Raw genomic sequence first — 22,598 nt, 5'->3', positions numbered from 1 at the left:
GTTTGTGGTGATACAACTACATTAGGATATCAGCACAGATATTGCAAACAGTAATTATTTGGCGGGTCATTCCTCAGAGTACAACTTTATCAGCCTGATACACCTTTCACAAACTTAGGATAGGAAATTCACAAGCTACCTATAAACACACATTATGTTAAGGCGCTGTTAGATAAAGAAAATTTTTGCAAGAAATGTTGTATAATGGGATAATGTTTTTTGAACTGAGACGTAAAAAAAACAGGCAACATTTCTTTACAATATATCACCCACCAGCAGATGGCAGTGTTGATTAGCTTCATACAGGACAAGGAATTACTCAAGGTCTGACTGCAATCAAAGCATTAAGCTGTCAACACAGGAAATCTCCCACAGATGACTGATAGAAAACACCATAACAGAGAGGTCTAACAACAGGCTGCAGATAAAAGCAGATAATTAATATCTTCTGAGGAAGAATCATCTATTGCAGGAGGAAATTACTTAGGACTAAAACTTGACTATACGCGACAATGCTCTGTTTATGATCTAATGTTTACTTAGGTTACTTAATTGGTAGTAAATATGACAAAACTATCTATTAATAAGGACATTTATGGAACTTCCTTTTTGTTTTTTGAGGTAGTGCAGACAGGACAAACATGTTTGCTTCCCTATACAACACATTTGTAGTGACGATATGGTCCACTTAAAAAGAATATGTCTCTTCACGAAATAAGATATTGTACTTGTGTTTAATCCGCCCATGTTTCATTGATGCTACATCCACTAATGTATCCCTCTTAGTCAATATTTGCTCTCCGTGCAGAGCCGTACAGTGCTGTGTGTGGGTCTGGGAGAGGGAGGGGTCAGTGCAGGTGCCTCAGGGCTCTCTCTCTCTCAGGCCTGTGGGAGCTGCTTGGAGGACCCTTAACCGAATGAGCTTGTACCTGTCAGGAGACATTTGCTGCCAGAGGACTGCCTCATTTGTCCTGCTCCCAAAAGAGCAGAGGCTCCTTCCAAAGTAGGCACTTTGAATGCTAACCAGTAACTAAAGCTTAGCCCTCTCCGTTTGTTATCTGCTGACAGTATCAGTGCTGTAACAGTGCTGTAACATAGCTCTGAACACAGCCATAGAAATGAAGCCCTGTTTTGCTGCTGTGCGGCAGATGGAGACAACAAAGTCGTGACTGTAAAGTGAACCCACTTCATTAAAGTTTCTAGATTTGCTGGTCTAAACACAGAATGTTAACTAGGTCTTTCCTAAGGCAAATCCTGCTACACACACAAACAGCAAAGGATCTGCACAACAGTGACAACTGACATCCAAGTTTGGACCATCAAAGACTTTTTTTTTTTTATTATAGTGGTTTAAAAAAGATTAGCTTTGAAAATGTATTATTATAAAAGACAAAACAAAAGTATGTTAGATGTTATATAAAGGCAGACTCACTGTTGTGTTTGAACACCCGTATGGTTGCTCCAGACAGTCTGGCACCTAATATGAGGGATGTGTGGTTCAGCTCATCGCTCAGGATCAGACAGCCCTGAAATCACAAACAAGTCACTTTACACATTCTCAGTCAAATGTGTGCGTTGTGTTGTGTATATGGTTTAAAGTATACAATAAAAAGTAAGACAGAGCCTGATCATTGTAATTCCAACACGTTCTAGAGGAAATAGTTTGTCCAATTACTGAAATGTGTACCAGCCTTCTCTCTGTGGTAATGCCACTCACAGTTGCTCCAATTTATGTCACATAGAGTTAGTAAATAAATAGTCCAATGTCTAATTACTATGTCTAGTAGGTACTGCACTTATATTATATGTGGGTACATTTTGTATGCAAATTTATGCAGTAATTCCAGAGAAATTTCACTTACATTTCCATATTTTTCAGTGAAGCTCTAAGCATTTGACTGTCTTTGTGAGCATGAGCTGACCCTGTCTCAGTGACAAATCCCTCTCTCCCGCTCCAGCAGCAGCAGCTGTCACTCTCATTTGCCTTTGACTGCAGCGGTGGGGCCTGGGCACCACACATCCCTGTAGTCACCAAGCGTCCTGTGGGCACCACACATCCCCGTGGGCCGGACTGGTAGAGTGCTTGACCCTGGTCTCTGGAGGTTCACTTTGGACTGCTTGTGGGGTCTGTACCCCTCCATCTGCACAACGCATCCCAGTGTCACCCCCGAACAGCGGACCACCCTCACCCTCTCATGTCCGTTCTAATCAGAGACATTCATGCTGCGTGTTGCCCTTAGTAACCAGCGGTGGTCTGTGAGTCAGAGTGGAGTGTCGACAGGCCAAAGTATGGGTAATCATACCCTCGAGAGCAGCTTCTCTTGTCTATGTGCCCCTGCACAGTGCACGCCCATAGCTCTGCTCTTCTTGTGACACTAATGTGCCATTATGACTTTAATTAATGGGGGCGGGGCCATGGTTGTTCACAGCTTGATATAAGTTAACATGTTTTTATTGGTTTAGGGGACTGAACAAAAGCAGCACTAATTACAAATTAGCAGTGTTGCAAAACAGTTTGTATCTGAAGAAGATAGTTTACACTTTTTATATGTGTGTTGTTTGTTGTGTTGATGCATGTACCTTCCCTACAAGTGCAGGGATGTTCATTGAGTTTGTGGCGAACCCCATTCCAAAGGTCATGGAGGACTCCACTCCAAGGAAATTGGCCACCAGTTGCTCCAGCTCCTGGTGCAGACTCAGGTTTGCTGCAACACAGTAATCAGAAAAGGCATTTCATTGAAAAGAACTCTATTCCTCTGGGTTTAGGGGTAGTCCTCAGGCTTTCTGTCTCTTTGTCTGTGCCACCAAATCTCACTGTGTGCCAGCTACTTTATACACAGGACAGGTCAACACAATACACTTCAGCTTATGTGCAACCGCTATTATGTTACTGTCTTACAGGGAAAACTGTGATCAAATTGCATTATTGTTATTTACTTTTCTATTATTGCTAGTATAATATTGTGGAGTATAGTGATGTACCAAACCTACAATTTTAAGCAGCATGTCAAACTGCAAATTAAAAAAAAAAACAACTAACAAAATTAAACTTGAAATGACTTTAAAATAAAATTACAATCACGACTGACCAAATTGCACAAGGTGAGACAGCCATGTATGATTCTCTCGCCTTCTGCAAACAAAGCTCTTATGCCCTTTAACATAATCAGTGACTGCAGAGGAGATGTGGAGGCTCAAACAGATGAAATCTTTCAGAACTCACCAGAAAATGAGCCCTGAGTGATGCCTGTGAAACTACAGAGCTGTGAGGCTGCTGTGTCTTTCAGTGCTTTGTATCCGACCAAGTTCAATCGATGCATACATTTCCTCCACTACGCACAGTCCTGGTGCCACCAACAGCTTTTTTAATCAGGCGCATTGGCATTTCTTTCTATGGAACATTTCACTTAGATGTGGCTCTATAGGCTAATGATAACCTGACCTCAATATTGATGTACTAACCTCAGCAAGCAAGCAGTATCAGTAGTGCTCAGATGAAAAGGGTACAAATATGTATTTAATTTTGGACCCTTTTAAGTAGGGATAGGCAGTGTATTAGTATCAGTGATATCAGAGAGTTTTCCAACATATTGGTATTGGTCTGATATTGAAGTTTTTTATAAGGTAAGGTACGTTACGGTACGTTTTATTGTTCCTCATAGGGAAATTTGTCCTCTGTATTTGACCCATCCTTCAATCAGGAGCAGTGGGCACTACTGTGCCACACCCAGGGACCCATCTCCATGATCTTGTTGCTAAGCTTGGTGAGGACTGTCTTAGCTTTAGGATTGTATCTATGGTGCATGCCGTTATTGTGGTCCTCAGAACTTTCACCAGGACAATCTGATAGACTTCTTTTGCCTCACATCATAAAAAGCACTTTCGACTTTACTATTTGTGGAGAATAAATAACATAAATTGCATGTTTGCTCATAAAATTCTTACAGAATGTGGCATTTATAATCATAGATGAATCACTTTCTTTTGTAGTAACCAGACTCTCATTACATTCATACAGTGGTAACCCTACAGTAGTCATAATCACTGCTACTGTACATCACATCTGCTCAGGTTGACTCAGGGGAACCTTGAATGAATGTTTAACAAGATGTTAATAATTGCTTTGAATACACTGTGGTGAAGTTTTAGTGAGGACGTCACTTGTGTAAATACAGCACTGCCCATTCACAATCCTTTGTCATGTGGTTTCATTCAATAAAACGCTTCAAATGAACTATGTGTAACTATGCACGTTTTGTAATAATAATAACGATAATGTCCATAATACTAATCATGCATTTGTCCTATATAGGGCTTTTCATGCTCAAAGTTAGTGTTCTTTTAAGCTTTCTCTAACTGTGAATATATATGGTAATGTATTAACTGACTGTATTAATTGTAGGAAAGAATAGTTAATTATTTATTATTTATATGTGGCACAAAGTCTATTCACAAGGATTGTTTTCTGTGCCCTTTATCTCTACGCTCATGACTCAAGGCAGTTCGGAAAAACGTCATAAAACAGTAAGATAAGTCAACTTGGTTTACACTGTATTTAATATTTAAGTGTTGAATTTAAGGTGGGTGTGGACAATATGGTGGTATTGAATGTGATTGTGATATAACACAGATACTAACTTCTTAAACACAGAGCAACAAAACTTAAAATAGCTGTGGAAGTTGTAATCTAGGTTCTAAGAAAATGATCACTAGATTGTTTTTGCCATACCAGACAGTAGATACAAGGCCCGATAATGCCTTAGTTATTCTTCAATAGTTTTTGAGCATATTTAAAAAGAGCACTTTGTAAATACAGTGGACATACGCAGTGTTGATCATAACAGTGTCACTATCTCACCAGACTCTTTGCACTTTACTAAATAATGTCTAATAAGACCTCATGGGATCAGCGCTTGTTATTCCTTCACCCATTCAGTGAGCCAGCTAAAACTTGGACCACAAAGGCAGACACGACAATCCAGAAACAAAAATAAACATATGAATAAATCAGACAGATGAATAATGGATGGTGTGGAGAGCACTGACAAACATCGCCATGTAACTAATGATCACAAGTCTTCTGCTTGCGGCTTTGTTTTCAACAGTTCATATCAGATCATGCAACAGTGTGTGGCCGCTGCTTTGAGCCATTTTGTCAACTCGTCTTCAATGAGTTTGCCCTCTGCCCATCTACAGCGCAGCACGCCACTGTCACAAGAGCCATCAAAGAAAATTGGAGAGGCTCTTCTGTACTGAAAAAGCATGACTTATTACAAAGCAACTGCTGTCAAGTAACAGTATGGCTGAGGAGCTCTAAACAGGAGCAATACTGAGATATATTGGATATTGGCTTTTCGGTGATTAGGGCACATCATGAAATAGCATTGTCAATACCCAAATACTAATCAATACTTAAAGTAGTATTGAATATAGATATGCATTCAACAAATATATATAGGACAAATGTTGACCTTTCCTGAAGGGTTCTATATAGGCTTTATCAGAACGAACAATTATAAGACCTCATGGTAATATTAGATATAAGAAAAAAAGAGTACTGTTTGTCTATTATTTTTATAATTGTTGTGGTATCCAAATTTTCATCCATGTTTGAGATTGAAACTGTAGAATATTAAAAATGGAAAAATTGAATTGTAGCTTAGAAAAATTTGAATTCATATTTAAAAACTGACCTAAAAAAACAAATGGTTTGTTGATCTCTGAAAATGTGAGCAGATTCTCAAAAATGACTGGAAATTATGTTCGATAAGATTATACCTGTAATTCCCACTCAGTTCACAATATGTGGTTGGGATGTGAGCTCTGGAAAGTTAGATGCATTAAATAGAACAAATGAAACAAAACTAAATGCTAGGTATATGTTTTTTATATATTTCATGCGTTAGTCTCCGAAAAAGGCAGGTTAGGCTAATAGGTAAGTAATTAGGTAGCCTTAACTCTAGTCCATTGGAAATTCATAATCAGCTTCAGAATTCACATTTCCAAAACAAATGCCAAATGACCATTGCCCTAAAACTTCAATAGCTACTTAGTTAATCTTTAATCAAAATGTGGGAGCTTAACAAATTCTAATCATTGTAATATCATTGCAATCATAAGGTGTGATTTTATTTATTCTCATGTAGCAACAGCAAAGTAAGAAATGCTTAAAACCATCAGAGGCACTGAGTTCAGAGGGTAAAACTTCATTCAAATTTAATCTGAAGCACGCTCTGATCCTCGCTGTTCTAACATTTCCATTGCGTGTATTCTTCTTGCATCTTGTTTAATGTCCACGTGTTTCATGAATGTACACTTCTCTCCCGTCATGCTGACCAGTATGTAATGATATCAGCTTCTCCCCAAATGGTACATAATTTAACTATGGTTGAATTATTCATTGTGCACTGCAGCAACAGACAGATAATTAAACATTTGAGGAGCCTAAATCTAAAACAGATAAATGGGAGAAGTGGCTTTATATCCAGTTTGATGTTGAAGCTATTATTCTTTTAAATTAAATCAAAGACTGTTGAGTGTTGTGGCGATTTGAGCTGTTTAAAGCACTGCAATTAAAGATGGCCGTCAACCTGACACTTTTTGATTAGAGACATCAAGTTTATTGATAATCGTGATCATTCAGGTCACAATATCATAAGGATTGACAAATTAGACTTGTGATCATAGAAAGTTTGATTCCACAAAGCTGGTCACACACTTGCCAAAAATGTATGTAATAGGTACTGGGAATATAAGAAAATTAAGGCCTTGGTCAGTGAATTATAGTTCAATGAATAATAAGTAACAGTAAAATATAATATATAGTTTTGTTGTTCTAGTCTTTTTGCTTTTTAAAAATATTTTTTCTTATCTCACTAGTTCTATTTTTTTGTATTTAAGTGGATAGTAAGTGCTGTCTTAACACTTTGAGATTTATTATTATTATTTTTTGTATTATTATTTAAAATTATTCTCAACTTGGTTTAGATTAACTTGTTTATTTTTTCCCTTTTCCCTTTATCTCTTGTGTTTATATTCATTGGTGTAGTTCTTCTTCATTATTTTGTGTTTTTTTTATTTTAGGTTGGGAATACATTGTTATTGATTAGTCAGGGTTTAATTAAAATTTGATTAAGATCCTGTTTCAGTTTTAAAACAGTCTCACTACTCATTTTGTCCTGATTTTGTTCTTTTGTACTGAGTCAGTGCGGTAGACTATATCAACTGAACCCTGACCATAAAACCGTACCTGTTTCCTGTCTGGTACTGCACACACCAACACCATACTGCTGTATCCTCTCTGCTACCGTTTTCAGGAAATCCACATTGTTTTCTGCGAAACCAAGGTAGTTGTATGAGCCCACATTGATCACATTGGGTATGGTCCTCCCGGTAAACCTGCACAGATGTAAACAAGCAAAAGTCAATTAAAATATTCGAAGGCTGGAGGAGTAAATTACACAAAATGAAAAGTAATCAACATTCAATTAGCTGTAATTGCTTGTTATAAATCTGGTACTTCATTTGTGGAGTTCATTCTCAAGAAATGTGACAGTGGTAGATTTCCTGCATGCGGTAGCTGCTATTTTTATTACCCTTGGCGACATATAGAGTGCAAAATAAAATGTTTATGACATGGTTTAGTCATGTTTGAGAGGAGCCTTCAAAACGTACATGACGAACATTTTAGAGATGCTGACATGGAATGTACTGTATGCCAGATGTCTTTTTGGGATAAGGGAACATATTCAGGTAGGTCACACATGTTCGAAACAGAATTTTGTAAAAGATAATTTTGAAAGTAGTTGGTTTCTTTTTAAATAAATCTGACCTACTTTTGCTCAGCGCTGTGTAAAAATGCCATGAAAACCCATCTTCATCCTTTAGTGATTCACCGCATACAACCTGAGTGTCCTATTTCTCAACTCACCTGGTGCATTAAACCTTCTACAACCTCCTTGACGTTTCGTTCTTATCTTGATTTAGATCTTTATTTACGTCACTTAAGCAGAAAAAAATTCAGTGTTACAATACCTGAATGTCCAGTTGTAGTCGTCAGACACTCTCTCCATGAGGTCAAACACAGGTCCAGGCAGGCTGCATATTGGACGGTTCCAGTTGTCACGAACCCTCATGTACAAATTACGAGTGTAGAAGTTTTCAAAGTCTTGATATAGAGGTACAAAATCCTGTCAAAAGCCAGTAAGTAAGTCAAATTTCAACTATACATTCAACAAAAAATTACAAAACAGCTACATTAATCACAATCAAATCACAATTGCGGTTTGAAAGGTTGTAATTAGCAAATTACAAAAAGTAGTAATTAAGTAGGTAATGTAATTTCTTGATGATATAACGCTGAGCCTCTTATGCATAAAACCTGCTAAGCTTATAGAGGAAGCGTGATTCTTGTGTTAGTTTAGTAAATCTTAAGACTTCTCTCAAGGGTTAATGTTCCTGCATATGTTTAAAATGCACTGTGAATTCTATTGTACAGCGTATTTCAGTTAAAAAAAGTTAAGTAATAAAAAGCTCATTCACAATACACACCCACACACACACCCCTACACACACCCACACTCTTTACATGTGCACAACAAACCTGCCTCGTAAGAACCTACAAATGTGAATTGCCAATAATTTTATCGACAGAATAACATATGGTGCTGTATTCTCCATTTTTGAATGCAATGACAAAGAAGTAACCCTTTCTCTTCACCAGCAACTACGAACCTATCTTTAGGCAAATTTAGTGTTTAATACTTGCTAATGACAATGTAAAGACTTTGGTGTTTTTTCAGAGAGAGAGAGAGAGAATGAGATAGATTTAATTAGGGTTTTGAGCACATCTCATAAATACTCTGGGGCATCCTGTCTCACCCCTGGCAACTCAAAAGTGCAAAGGAAAAAGAAGTAGAGAGGAATATGTGGAGAATACAAGAAAACAAAAAGAAAATAATTACCAGGAAAAGGCAAAATGTGTTGACACCCAGGGGCATGCATCCACTTCTGTTTAAAATGTCATAAGTGCAAGTACCTACAATGAGCCTGAGTGTGTCCATTTTGTACTTACCTTCTGCTCAGGTCTCTCCTGGGCAAGGTGGCACTTCTCTAAGCCCACAGCCCTGAGGAAATCTCTGAAGTAGCCGAAAAGGGTAACCAAGCCGAAACCCAGGTAAGTCATGACAGCCACGTACATGGGGGCCTGCTCAAACGCCTCATGTCTGGGCTGCCTGGAGGCGACACCGTTCTCTGGGCCATTTTTCTGTATGAAAGTAGCACAGTCTATAGTTTTATATTGTACATGGGGGATGGAAACAATGACATTTCAATATGAGAGGACAGACATAAGTTGAACAGGTGGAAGTAGTTTATCTATCTAATTAGCTGAAAATGTGTTGCTTGTCTCTATGTCGACCATCAAAACTAATGTGTATACTTAGACATACTACCACATAGTTTACCTCACTAAGCTAATAACAAACTTCAAAACTTTATATCAGACCCTATTTGACTTTCTGGATACCACCGCTGTATTGTTTTTGTGTTATAGTTTGCTTTATTTTCTTTTTGCAGTTGGGTGTATTTACCTGTTGAGGTATGTTTGTAAGCTCTTCTGCAAGTTAAGACCCATAGGCCTACTATCTGTTCTGAAACAGTATTTACTCTGGACTAGAATTTGATACAAGCTGATTCAGTTTCATTATGTCACTGAAAGCCACTTGTGTTTGTGGTGTTGTACTTGGAATGAACAATGAGAAGAGCCAAAATAATTAATATATTTAATATTTAAACAGGACAATGATTCTTCCTTTTCCTTTTAGTAAATAAATTCACACTGTGCTGGATTATCGAGGGTATTTTCAAATTAATTGTTCATTGTTTAACTTCAAAGTGCACCTGGTAACTTTTCTGATGTAAGGTCTATGTGCTTGTTTCCATAGACATGTAAGTGCCTTAGCTAAAATGTTCCACAGTATGGCATTAAATGTTTACGTCTCTGTGTACTAAAGCAGATGACAACACTAGGCCAAAGTCAGTGGTGAAAGTAGTCAATTTTGTTACTTAAGTAAAAGTACAGATACTGGGACAAAAAAATACTCAAGTAAAAGTAAAAGCATGACATGAAAACATTTACTTAAGTAAAAGCATTAAAGTACCAGTTTAAAAAAGTATTTCACGCAGATTTTGAGGTCTTCAAATGTAGTGATTTTGATAGAGTTGTTCTGAATTTTGTTCAGCAGAAACAATTGAATCAATCGTTTTTTCTAGATGCTTTTATTTGCATATTTTAGTTATGAATTTGTTCCTCTCAGCCTCTGCAGGTCCCAAATACTCATTACTCATTACTAAAAAATACTATTACTTGTCCTGTTGTCCTGTAGAGAGTACAAATACCTGCTCTCAAATGTAGTGAAGTAAAAGTAAAAAGTATCCAGTTTAAAATGTACTTAAGTAAAGTACAAGTACCTATTTATTTATTTTTTTTTACTTACGTACAGTACTTTACTACTTTTCCTGTATTACCTTCCCCCACTGGCCAAAGTACAGGTCAGATCTGCGGTGAGGAGACCACATCCCAGTATGAAGGCATGTTTTCCAGGGTAATTTTTGGTAATAAAACACCTGTAGGCTGATTGAAGAAAAAGTAAATGCCATACCGTGGAACATTCGAGCCAAAGCAAAAACATGTCCACAGACACAAACAGGTGGCAAACTCTTGACCAGAAAAGTTACACAGTGCACCTTTAAAGCTAGTCAGTTATGATTAACCCACTTTTGCACTTTACTAATGCTTTTTTTCCATCCAAGGCAATGCTAGTTCCCACTGACGTAAAACAGGATTTACAGATTTACAAATTTAGTATCAAGCAGCCTATTTCACTTCTGCTTTTGCATAATCCCGCTTTAACTGAGATACTAGCTGTGTGTGGTTTCTATGGGAACCCTTGAACCTACCGCCACAGACACTCCCTGAACCCAAGTTGAATGCTTTCAGTGTGCTCACGTTTATAATGTTTTTATATTGTGTAATCCATAAAACAGGGTCACGTTAGTTCAGATTTATCCAACTGTCCATTTTGAATGACGTTTAAGTCTGACGTGTTTTATTATCCAAACACATTTAATTTTTGATTGTATCTAACTAGAAACTATGCACTAACTTACAACAGCCTAAAATTGCAACACTTTAGTCTACTATTTCAATGAATGCAAACCACAAGAACGTTAGCATTTTTAGCTAACGTTAAATCAATTAAGCTATAACGTTAGCTAACCAAAAATAATATTCATGTTACATTTTTCTTTATTACAATTTAATTACAATCCGTAGCCTGTTGTAACGAGACACAAATAATGGGTTACAGCGATATGTTTCAATTTTGCGTTATATTACAATATTAATTACAAGAAGTTTTTTTTTTTTGTGTGTAAACTTATGAAAATACCGGTAGCTAACGTCGCGCGGACAGACAACAGTGACGCATGCGTCGCCCCGTCACACCCAGCTGCTCACAGACGTACCTGGATCTTTTTGTGAAATCCATTCACTTTAACTTCTTCGCTTTGGGGGCTTTTGTGCTTTGAATTGTGCTTGAGAATCCCGTTGGCAGCAGTCACGGCCATACTCCAGAGGGTGCGTGTGTCTGCCCTGTGTGTTTGACAGCACACTGGTAAATCGCTGTTCTTTGCTCACGTTCCAGTCTCCGGTTATAGGTGACTTCCTCCTTCTGTGTTCTGCGCGTGGAGTCTCTGGTGAAACTGTTGCTGTTTGACACCCACCCGCATCAGCCGCTTCCCCAAACACACTCCACAGTAGCACTTTTTATTTTAAAGTGCACCATGTAACTTTTCTGGTGGAGTCCTCACCTGTTTGTCTCCAATAAAATAAAAAAAAAAAAAAATAAACAAATAAAAAAAAAAAAAAAAATTAAATAAACATCAAATGAATAAATTAAAATTAAATAAATATCAAAATAATACATTAAAATTAAATAAATATCAAATTAAAACAAGTAATTTAGCAATTTGGTACACCACCTTATATGATGCTCAGTGCTTGCTGCTTTAAGTGACATTCACAAAGTGGATGATTGTTGGCAATATTTGGCACGTTTATGCTGGGCTATTTATTTAGGTCTACTGTTATCGCATTATCAAAAATATATGTGATAATTTAGTTAATGGTTAATTTAGTTAGGCTAATGTTTCTTTTTTCAGATCACACATGTCAAGCTGACAAGAGGACAATCAATGATTGTAACTGCAAATAATAACGATGAACCCAATGTAAATAAAGGTGAATGCATTCACACTTGGTCCTATAGAACAGAAGTCAAGCTGGTAATGATACTGTTGACATCCCCTGCAGCTACTCTTACTTTGTGTACAGATACAATAAAGCTAAGCTGGTTTTAGAGCACCAGAAAAGGCTATGTGCCACTCCTTGACTCTGCCGGTTAGTTTCTGGCAGATGATTTACTTGTTGTAGGTATAATAAAACAGACCACTGGTTGCATTAGTCAAAATAAAGGCACCCTTGTAAACTTGGTTCATGCAGACAGACAGTGGACAATGCAGTCTTCCCTGTTACATTGTTGAAATGTTCCCCGCCAGGAGAAAGACAAAGATTTTCTTTCTCTGTAAAAGGTCAACACCTCCTCTGTGTGTTATGGTGCAATCTTCTGAAGTGCAGAGCAAATCAAACCACAGTTCATGTGTGTTATGACCACACTCATTTAGCAGTAGTCAAGAAGTAAAATAGAGAACAAATAAACGTAAACTCTTTTTACAACATTGTGCCTTTTGATGGCAGTCTCATATTGCACTGCTATCCATGATTTCAGAATAATGAGAATCTACCATAGGAATTAACAATTTGAAACAAAGTAGGGTAGGGCCTATTATATTTTTTGAATGGAAAATACTCCTCAGAGTAATATATAGTATGACAGGAGAGCGGATACCTACATTCTAGAGTAGCACTATGCATTTGATACAGTGCTTCTTGCATGTAAACCCATTGTTATTACTTTGAGAAGATGACTCAAGGCAAGACTGGATTCAACTCTTGGTTCATTTGTATACATTTCTACATAAATGACAACTACTAGAGAAAGCTGAAAAATCCAGTTCCGTATTGCCTTTGGTCATGAGACAGACATGCATGAGCAGAGCAGTCAGCGGAGGTAATAATGTTACTATGAAGTCTCAGAGATAGGAATGTGGGAGCTTGTCTGGGCTTTTCACATTAGGAAACCCTGGTTTTGACAGTACACACCCTTCTTCCCCCTTGCTTATTTGGAATTGGACATGGCTTAGTCTTTGCTCAGCACAAAAACCACATCATCCTTTATGGTGTTGTCACTTATACACACAAAGCATGTCTCTCTTGGTGTCCTGGATTGATTCGTCCACCTTTTTGACAAACTTCATTGCACCATTCCATTTTATGCCTCTCCCAGTTCACCGCTTTCACAAACAAAGCTGTCTATTTTTGACACATGTCTCCTGTTCGTAGCCTTTCTATATAAATTGCCTTGGTGTTTTCAATGCATTGTGTCTGAGATTCTGGCTCCAGACATAGAGGCCTTGTGGGATGGTGCATGTCAGCTAGCATCTCTCCCCTAACTGTCTACATGTTACATTTTAACTGATGAAGCCGGGTGTTTTGTAATAACTCAAGATGCTTATCAGAGGCGGTAAAGTGGGACCCAGTCTGTCACTTACATGAAAGAAGACCTGGAAAGTGAGAAATAGAATTGGGAGTTGAAAGAATGGATTTAGAGAGACAGCGACATATCCTGGTTCTAGATTAGTCTGCCTATTTGACAGTAGATGAGTGAGTTGTGGCCAGCACGGGACAGTCTTAATAAATTAAGTAGGTATCCACAGCTCTTGTCTGGTTGAGACAATGCAGGAGATCTAATGCCTCCCTGTCTTCACTACTGGATTGCTTTCTGTCAGTGGGACTACATTTAACCTACATCTGCCAGGATTCATTAGTTATGTTAGTCTAGATAGAAAGTACTGTTCATCTGGGCTTCCTTAATGTTTCTGTGGTAGCTGATTAATTGATTTTTGTTTTAAATAGTTTACATCTTTCATATTTTGTGAAGAATATTTTAGCAAAAACATTATCCAAACATTAATTTACTGGTAAATCACATCAGCACCCCTTACATATCTGACAGTTTGGTTGATATTGGGCTTCTAGAAATAGCGAGAAATGAATCTAATGCAGATATAAAAAATCCTGTCGTTGACATAAACATCATTGGTTGAGCAGTCAGATCCACTGGTCCACAGGTTGGCAGTGCGATTCCAGCTCCCACAGATGAATGCTGTTGTGACACTTAACCCACCTTGCCCCCAGTGTCATACACTGGTGTATGAATGTGTGTGTGATTGGTTGGTGGTTTCTTGATATAAAAGCGCTTAGAGTGCCTTGAAGGTGGAAAAGCACTATATACCATTATATGATAATTTACCATTTACTAAAATATATCAGTGGAATTCATAAATTCTACAATAAACAAATCAAATCACTGTATAGAGTTTAAACATGAAAAATAGTATTAAATCATCAATCACTAACACACCATATTTACTTGGCAACGTGTGTGAGTGAAGTGTCTTGCCTAAGGAACCAACAACAGAATTTCCTTGTCTGAGCTATACAAACTTTCAAGCGAACCTCAGCTATGCAAAAATAACAGGCTTAGATACATATTTATAAAATTGATGATTATGTTTACAAGAAACACACCAAACCTTCTCTAAGCAATTCATTTTTATGCTTTTTCTCATGGTGCTAAACACTGGCATCAAAATGTTCTCTTTGATTTCCGCTGATCTAATTTGCTTTTGCCTTTCATTTTATCTTTTAACATATTTCCCTTTTTAAGATGCGGAAATTGTTTTGAAGCAGGCATGAAAGACGCTTCTACCTTGAATGCAGATGAATGGCGCAGCACAGTTCACTGGTAGTGGGTTGCGCAGAGCCTGGGGGGACACACTTTTATTTCTATACATCTTTCAACGTCAGCGTCATGTAAAATGGGCTGTGCTAAAGCAGGAGACATGACAACACACACTTCAAGTTATTAGATACTGTTAAAAGGCTTACATTAATGATAGGCAGTATTCTTGTGATATCTGCTTATAAATATCCAATTTAGAGTTGTCTCTCCCTCTTGTGGAACCAAAGAGAACAACACGTCTAACTGAGCTATGCGATTGATCTGTAATTGTGTAGAACTGTTGTTATAGTTATCAAAATGAATACACTTAAGTAAATAAATCCATTAATGTGGTAGTAGTGGTTGGAGAGTGTAATGACGCAGAATGGCAACCACATTTCCCCCAGTCTACCCCAGGGCAGCTGTGAATGAGAAATCCCATATATAAAGCATGAAATTGTGAGCTGTCTGAAAAACACTTTTGCAGTTTTATTGCGTAGAAATAATGACTTTTGTTCAGTTAGTATGTAAGGAATGTTTCTAATTACCGCCCACCTCTGACCATGTAATTTTGTTTCTGTGCTAAATGGTCTTGGCCTGTTTGATGGAAAATCTTCATTATATCAGAAAGTGGTCTTTGCGGACATGTTTGTGTTTGCTGACGGTATTACTGCGCACACATAGGCCTCATTTAGGATTTAAGTGCTTATGGATGAAGTTGTGTCATGCTGTGCCGTCGGAGGCCAGTCCTTTTGCAGAGCTATATTTAAACTTCCCCTGGGGTGCCATTAAATCATGTAATTTCTTCGTCAGGCAGAGCTGACCTCATTTTAATACCCACATCAGACAGCATTAGGGAAAAAAAAACATTAAAAGAAGAATATTGAATTGTGTATCTCCAGTGCTGTCTTTACATTCACATTTCACACTCTTTTCTCTTCTGAGGACATTTTTATCTCATGCAAACAACATCCACCGAATATGCTCAGTTTTCAATTTGGTAAAGATGCCGTGTATTGCTACAGTCTGTTGCCACATGGGAGAGTTGAAAGGCTTGTCTATGTATAGTTAAGCAATGTGTTGAATCCATTTGGACCACCAAGAGGGAATACATCAAACAAGGTTGTACCATTGTATTGCCTTGGATAAAAATAGGCACTGCATATCATAAATTGGACATAAAAATAATTGCGTTTTGCAGTGTTATTTTCAGAGCAAATATAATAAAATTCAAAACAAAATAAAAATAAAACCAGTGAAGACTCAAAACTTAAACACAAATCCAGCCAAAAGTAAAACAATGCTTGACCATTGCCTGTATCTTCCTAAAACCTTCTCAGAATTTCATGGCACGCAAAATCTTCAAACATCCTCTCCTCCCACATTTTCTTATTGCTCTGTGTGTTTTTTCCGCAGTACCAGAATGCATTGTGTCTATGTCACCAGTCCTGTATGTACCAATTGAAAAGCAGGCTTGTTCAGAGTAGTAGACATAGCCTGGGTAACTTTGGTAGGCCACATAGTAACTGGCCCTGCAAGTAGTCCATATCGGAGAAACTAAAGGGCAGTCCCATTGCATGTATCAAAGTACCTGTGGTGTTTTGACATTTTCAGTCTATTGGAGTATCTTATAATTCAGATTTCTATGCCTAATTAAGCCCATATTAATGCAATAATGGTTGCTAATGTCTGCATTTACTATGCATAACAACGATAAGCCTTCCCTGACTGCTCGTGCTAGTGCAGAGGTAGCACTCCTAACCTTGAGTGGGAGTTGATCCAGCACGGATGAAGATTCCCTGTTTTCCTGTGAAGATATGGGTGCACGCAGGGAAAGACTCCCGTCTCCGAGACAGATATTTATAGAGGGAGTGGGAGAAAGAGCGATTGTGGCTTGAAAGGTTAGAGAGAGCGAGCTGCAGAATGACAGCACAGGGGAATGACAGAGTTGTTGGTGCAAACAGGGAACTGCTGGAGAATAAGGATGAAGGAGCTTGGAAATGGAGGAGGTATCACCAGAGGCCTATGTCAATATCTGCAAATATTTGTATACAGCAATCAGGCAAAACATTATGACCATCTGTTTATTATTTCTGATCGTATGCGTTCTGACCATAATGCTAAAATGTTGGTTTACCACTGTTTGGACAATTTTCATACCAGGAACTGTTGTAAGGCCTATGTAAATGATACAGAGATTCAATTTATTTATAGATTTATATATTATGTAAATAAATGTAGTCCAAAAAAAAATGTGACAGTGCATTGTTGACAGTCCTTGTGAGTAGATATTGGCACATTCATACATGTGGGAGATTACGAGAAATTTGGACTAGACCAGGACTAGAATAATATCAGAAGAGGACAAGTGTGAACACATCCTAAGTTTGCAATCCAGATGTTTTGCAATGAGACCCTAAATCAACATTACGCTAATACAGTCCTCTGCAGATGAGAAAAGAACCCACAAAAGCTACAGTGTTAGAATACTGCACCAAGCTGGTTCAAGTCCTATCTGGAAAACACAAAGTACTTTGTTGAAAATGGAAACTGTTTCTCAGATTGCAGGGCCCTGATCTGATCTGTGGGGTGCCTCAGGGGTCAATCCTGGGACCCCTTTTGTCCACATGCTGCTGTTAGGCCAGTTAATATGTATTAATAGTGTCCTGCCACAACTATGCAGACAACACTCAGATCTCTGTTTCACTGGCAGCAGGTGAATATGGACCAGTGAATTAACTTTCCCACTACATTGAACAGATCAGGGTGTGGATGTAAAACAACTTTCTCCTGCTAAACTCAGATAAGACTGAAGTCATCGTCTTTGGCCCAAGGAAACAAAGAGCAAATGTAATCAGTCACCTCCAGTGTCTCTCTCTAAAACTGTAAAACCAGACTAGAAATCTAGGGGTAATAATGGACTCTGACTCAAACTTTAACAGCCACATCAAATCAATAACATCTACAGCTTTATCCCATCTAAAACATTGTAAAAAATCAAAGGTATACTATCTAAACCAGACTTAGAGAGCCATATTTTTGTGCTTGTCTCCAGTAGGTTATACTACTGTAATGGTCTGCTCACTGGCCTCTTCAAACTAGCGGTAATACAGCTGCAGTACATCATGAACGCTGCTGCTCGGGTCCTGACTAGAACCAGAAAGTACAAGCACATAAGTCCTGTGCTCAGGTCTCTGCACTGACTCCTGTGGCTCAGAGAATAGACTTTAAAGTAGCTCTGCTTGTGTACATGTCTCTCCATGGCCTGGCACCAAAGTACATTGCCAACATGTTTGTGCTACATGAACTATCTTGCACTCTGAGGACCCCAGGGATGAGCCTCCTGCTGGTGCCCAGAGTTAGGACTAAATATGGGAATCAATGCAGCTAAAATCTGGAACAGTCTTCCTGAAGATGTGAGACATGCCTCTGCTTATATTTTGATTTGTTTGTATTGTTATTTTAATGTCTTTATTCCGTAAAGCACTTACGTATGAATTATGCTATACAAATAAACTTGCTTTGCTTTGACTTGCTCTCATCCCTTTGTTACACTATAGCAATTTCTGAAGAACAAAACTTAAAGTTGCTGCAATAAATCTGTTAAATTGGCTTAATTGTGATCAATTAATTGACATGCTTTTTTGACTTGACCCTTGTTACATCCTGCGGATATTGCAAATAACTGGCACTACTTTTGGCCACAACATTTTAATGAGGCAGATCTTGTTTCCACCACCATACGCTTTGTGATGTTTAGCACACCCATGGAATATAATAGGTATGTCCCATCTTATTAACATAGAAAGGAAATTAGTTTTACCAAAGCATTATTAATCTTTCTCATAAAATATGGAGTCTTAATATTCCCATTGCGGAATAATTATGTCACTAACAGGCTCTAGACTTGTAAATTACCTCTGTGGAAGCAACATTCAAGCTCTATTCTTCAGGCTTTACAAGTGCAACTGCTATTTGTTCCACACACAAGAATCCATTGGCCTTCTGACATCAAGCTGCCTGCCTCCTCCCTCCTCTCCCCCTCACTGGTAATCACAGTTTCCTATCTACTGGGATTGTCCTGCCCAGGCCGTAGTAAGAGTCACCACTAAATCTTGTGGATGTTGACAGTTGGACATTGAGATAGGTATAGCCACAGAAAACAGGGCCCCCTCGAAGCGGAGACTATTCTGCGCTGGGTGATATATGAACCGGTGTGGGCTGATGCTAAAGGATGGGCTAGCCTCCTACGCTGGCTCAGACAGAAGACGTTGTCACATTGGGCCAACGTGCCTGCAGAGGATAGATGCGAGTTTGTGGAGTTTAAAATATTGGCCAGAAAGAAATGTAGTCTCCTGGATACACGAGATATAAGATTCATAGTAATGCTTTCAGCTATTTTGATGGAATAGGAAAGAAGACCTAGGCTATGGCTCAGCTGTCAACAAAATGGGAATGTAGTAAACAGGTTGCTATGTGCAGAGGCATGATGTAAACATTGTGAAAACATGGTAAAAGTTGTCCACATAGACCCAAAGTACGAGAATGATATAGAAAATACCTGACAGCAAAATGGAAACTAGAACCACATTGTTTTGTAGGGAAGTGCAGTGGCAGAGTAGTTTGCACAACTTATAACCCAGGACAGGGCTGTGGGTTCAATTCTTGGCCTGTTGGATACACTATACTAGTCTCAAACCCTATTCATGGGTTTTAGAAAGATGTGAAATTAGGACCGTTGCCATAGCGATGACCAATTTCAAACTAAATATTATTTTTGAATGGGAAGTACTCAACATTTCTTTAACAGGAAGTTGAAACACATGTTTTTCTCACCTTTTCTATCCCAGTACAATCATTTTATTATTATTTTTTAAGTCTTTTTTTCGTCATTACAGAAATTACCTGACAAAAACTGAAATGGATTATCTACAAAACGAATCTTTATATAGATTGAGTCCACCAGCGCAAAACCAAACTTAGCCTACCATTGTACACAGATATAAAACAATGATCAAGTACCTTAATAGACGGCCCGGAGCATTGCTTTGTCCAGTGCAGGATTATGAGAGAGAGATGTGGTCCGCCATGCAATCAAATCTGCATTAGTTTAAGTGAAAGAGAAATAAAGGGAGCAAGATAGAGAGATCGCTGAAGGGGCTTTTTCACAACCTGTTTAGTTGAAGCTCAGTTATTATGAGGGTATCAATCCCCATTACGACCGGCACTGTTCCACTCATTTACAACACGCAGCCGGAGCCCAAATGGGAATATCACAGCTACTGTATTTAAAAGTCACATTCAATATTTGTTATTCTTTTCCACTACAGCTAGACAAGAATGTTAATAAGCCTTATAAGCCATGCAGAGCCCAACCGCTTGTCACCGCACTGCAGCTTTTCATGCCGGCTTTGGGAGCAGCAACGCACTCTGAATGCCTGACACTTGGGCCTCTGTGAGTTATTTAAAATGCAATGGTTATAGGGAACTAGCCATGTGCTAACTTTAAAACATTTTCCAATTTTAAAATTCAAATTCAGCAGCATATGGTAACTTCCGCTCCTCTCTCAAGTTCCATCTGTGTTGATATGACTTAAGAAGCATACCTTTGGCCATTTTAGAAGCTATTTATGAAATATGATTAAAATTTTAAATGACATATTCTCAGGTAATGACAAATGGCATTGGTTCACCTTGGAACAGATTGGTGTGGTATGAAAGTGTTCCCATTGTTTAAAGTGAACTGTACTGGCCCATTTAAGCGATCCAAAGTGGTCCCTGTGTTCTACCTTCCAAAGCTGTCCGTCTCTCTCTGGCTCCTGTGGGCTTTAGTTATGGAGCGGCGAGTAAGTTAAAGCTTTGCGATGCAATGCAAAAACATACAACCGGGCCATAGCTAATGTAACTGTGGCAACTTTCTGTATACAAGTTAAAAAAATTACCAAGACTAGTAGATTTTACATACTGTAGAAACTATTACAATTTTGTTTATTTGCATGTGTCCCTGTATGCGGTAGGCAGCTGCATCACAGATCATATTTTCTTCACAGTAGCAGCAGTAGCAGCAACAGCAGGAGCAGAATGCACTTGAAGCATTCTTTGAGGCTTCTGAACCTTTAAGTGCATCCACGGTTCACTTTATTCTGAGAGTCCAGTGAAGAATGGGTCGATACGGGAAACTCCCAAAGCAAAGAGGGAAGTTAATGGTTCGCTTTCACCTTATGAGAGAGGAATCAATAAAGCAAACGGACGCATTTAACACAGTATTTCTCAAATGTCAGACATGCTATTTTAAAAGGCACATTTGTTATTATAATATGATGGCACCATGGCTCTAAGGGAAGTTTCTGTGTTTTCGATATAATGATTTGTGTTATATTGAGCGTAAAGTGGCTACAAATCAAATCAGTTCCAAATAGTTACACTGTTGGGTGAGGCAAGCTTACAGTCCTATACCTTCACAGAGTCAAGGTAAAATATGCATTCTTTTATTGTTCAAGTCAATAGAGCTTTAATCCTCATTTAGTCTGGGATTAGATGTGATTTAGACCTGGTTATACTTGATTTAGGCCTGGTTTAGTGCAGTTAGGGTGTTTCCAGTTTGCAGTGATTATTATCTATTGAAAGTGGGCAGGTGACAACTTGTAATCCAGTTTTGTTATTGTCTGTATTTTGAATAGATTGTGAGACAGGTGATTTCAACATGTAAACTGTTTTTGCGACAGTTATTGTTGTAATGGTAGTGTCTTTACTTTCATGGAGTTTCACACACAAAAAAATGCTTTAGTAGTTCAAACAAAGAATCTTACATTCATTTTTTTAATGCTTTTTATTTATGCTTTTGTGATGCGGTAAGGTGAGGGAGAAAGGGTCTAATGGCAGAGCAGCCGTCTGTACCACTTTCTCCTCCGTTTATTTTCCAGCTCCTCCTCGAGAACACTGCTCCACTGCTCCAGATGGGTGCAATATTCTTGTGTCTTCTTTAAGTCCAGCTCAAGTGTATTAGTCTTCACTTTCTGCAGTGTACGCAGTTCCTCTGCCTTCTTCAGGTCCTGTTCAAGTGCATTACTCCGTTCTTCCTGCAGGGCGCACTGTTCTGTGGCCTTTTTCAGGTCTCGTTCAAGTGCATTACTCCGTTCTTCCTGCAGGGCGCACTGTTCTGTGCCCTTTTTCAGGTCTTGTTCAAGTGCATTACACTTTTCTTCCTGCAGGGAGCACTGTTTTTGGGCCATTTTTGTCTTCAGCTCAAGCACAATACTCTTTTTTTCCAGCAAGGAGTGCTGTTCTGCTGCCCCTCTCAGCTCCTTCTCCTGCGTCTCACACTGGGTTTCAATGGCGAAATTCTTGAGCTCTAGTTTGGCACTTTTACGTTTCTCCAGCTCCACCTCCTGCTTTAGGTTTTGGTTCAGGGTTTCCACATCTTCAAGTTTGGCCTGAATATGTTTTAACTGCAGGTTCATTTCGATTTCTCGGTTCATGGCTTTGTCTATGGCCTCCTCCAACTCATGAACCCGTTTTTCCTTGTCCTGCAGTTGCTGCTCCATCAGGACCTTTTGCTGAGTGGATTCTTGCAGCTTTAGGTCCTGTTCTTGAGACAGTTTTACAGATGCAGACATCTCTTGTTTAATGTCTGCC

At 38.5% G+C, this 22,598-nt stretch overlaps 1 protein-coding gene across 1 annotated transcript in view; it reads right to left on the bottom strand.

The window, feature by feature from the left end:
* sptlc3 (serine palmitoyltransferase, long chain base subunit 3) overlaps positions 1–11,788 on the bottom strand; it is a 29,848-nt gene extending 18,060 nt beyond the window's left edge. Inside the window, exons 1-6 of the mRNA XM_033979940.2 lie at positions 11,527–11,788; positions 9,074–9,265; positions 8,035–8,189; positions 7,250–7,398; positions 2,581–2,705; positions 1,433–1,526 (exon numbers count right to left, since the gene is read on the bottom strand). Of these exons, the coding sequence (XP_033835831.1) occupies positions 1,433–1,526; positions 2,581–2,705; positions 7,250–7,398; positions 8,035–8,189; positions 9,074–9,265; positions 11,527–11,628 (817 nt within the window). The 5' untranslated portion in view covers positions 11,629–11,788. The remainder of the gene's footprint in view (positions 1–1,432; positions 1,527–2,580; positions 2,706–7,249; positions 7,399–8,034; positions 8,190–9,073; positions 9,266–11,526) is intronic.
* Between the last annotated feature and the right edge of the window lie 10,810 nt (positions 11,789–22,598).

Source organism: Periophthalmus magnuspinnatus, chromosome 15 (genome assembly GCF_009829125.3).
Source record: "Periophthalmus magnuspinnatus isolate fPerMag1 chromosome 15, fPerMag1.2.pri, whole genome shotgun sequence".
NCBI lineage: Eukaryota > Metazoa > Chordata > Actinopteri > Gobiiformes > Gobiidae > Periophthalmus > Periophthalmus magnuspinnatus.
Note: the sequence above shows the minus strand (reverse complement) of the source record. Positions and strands in the feature narration are given on the sequence as shown.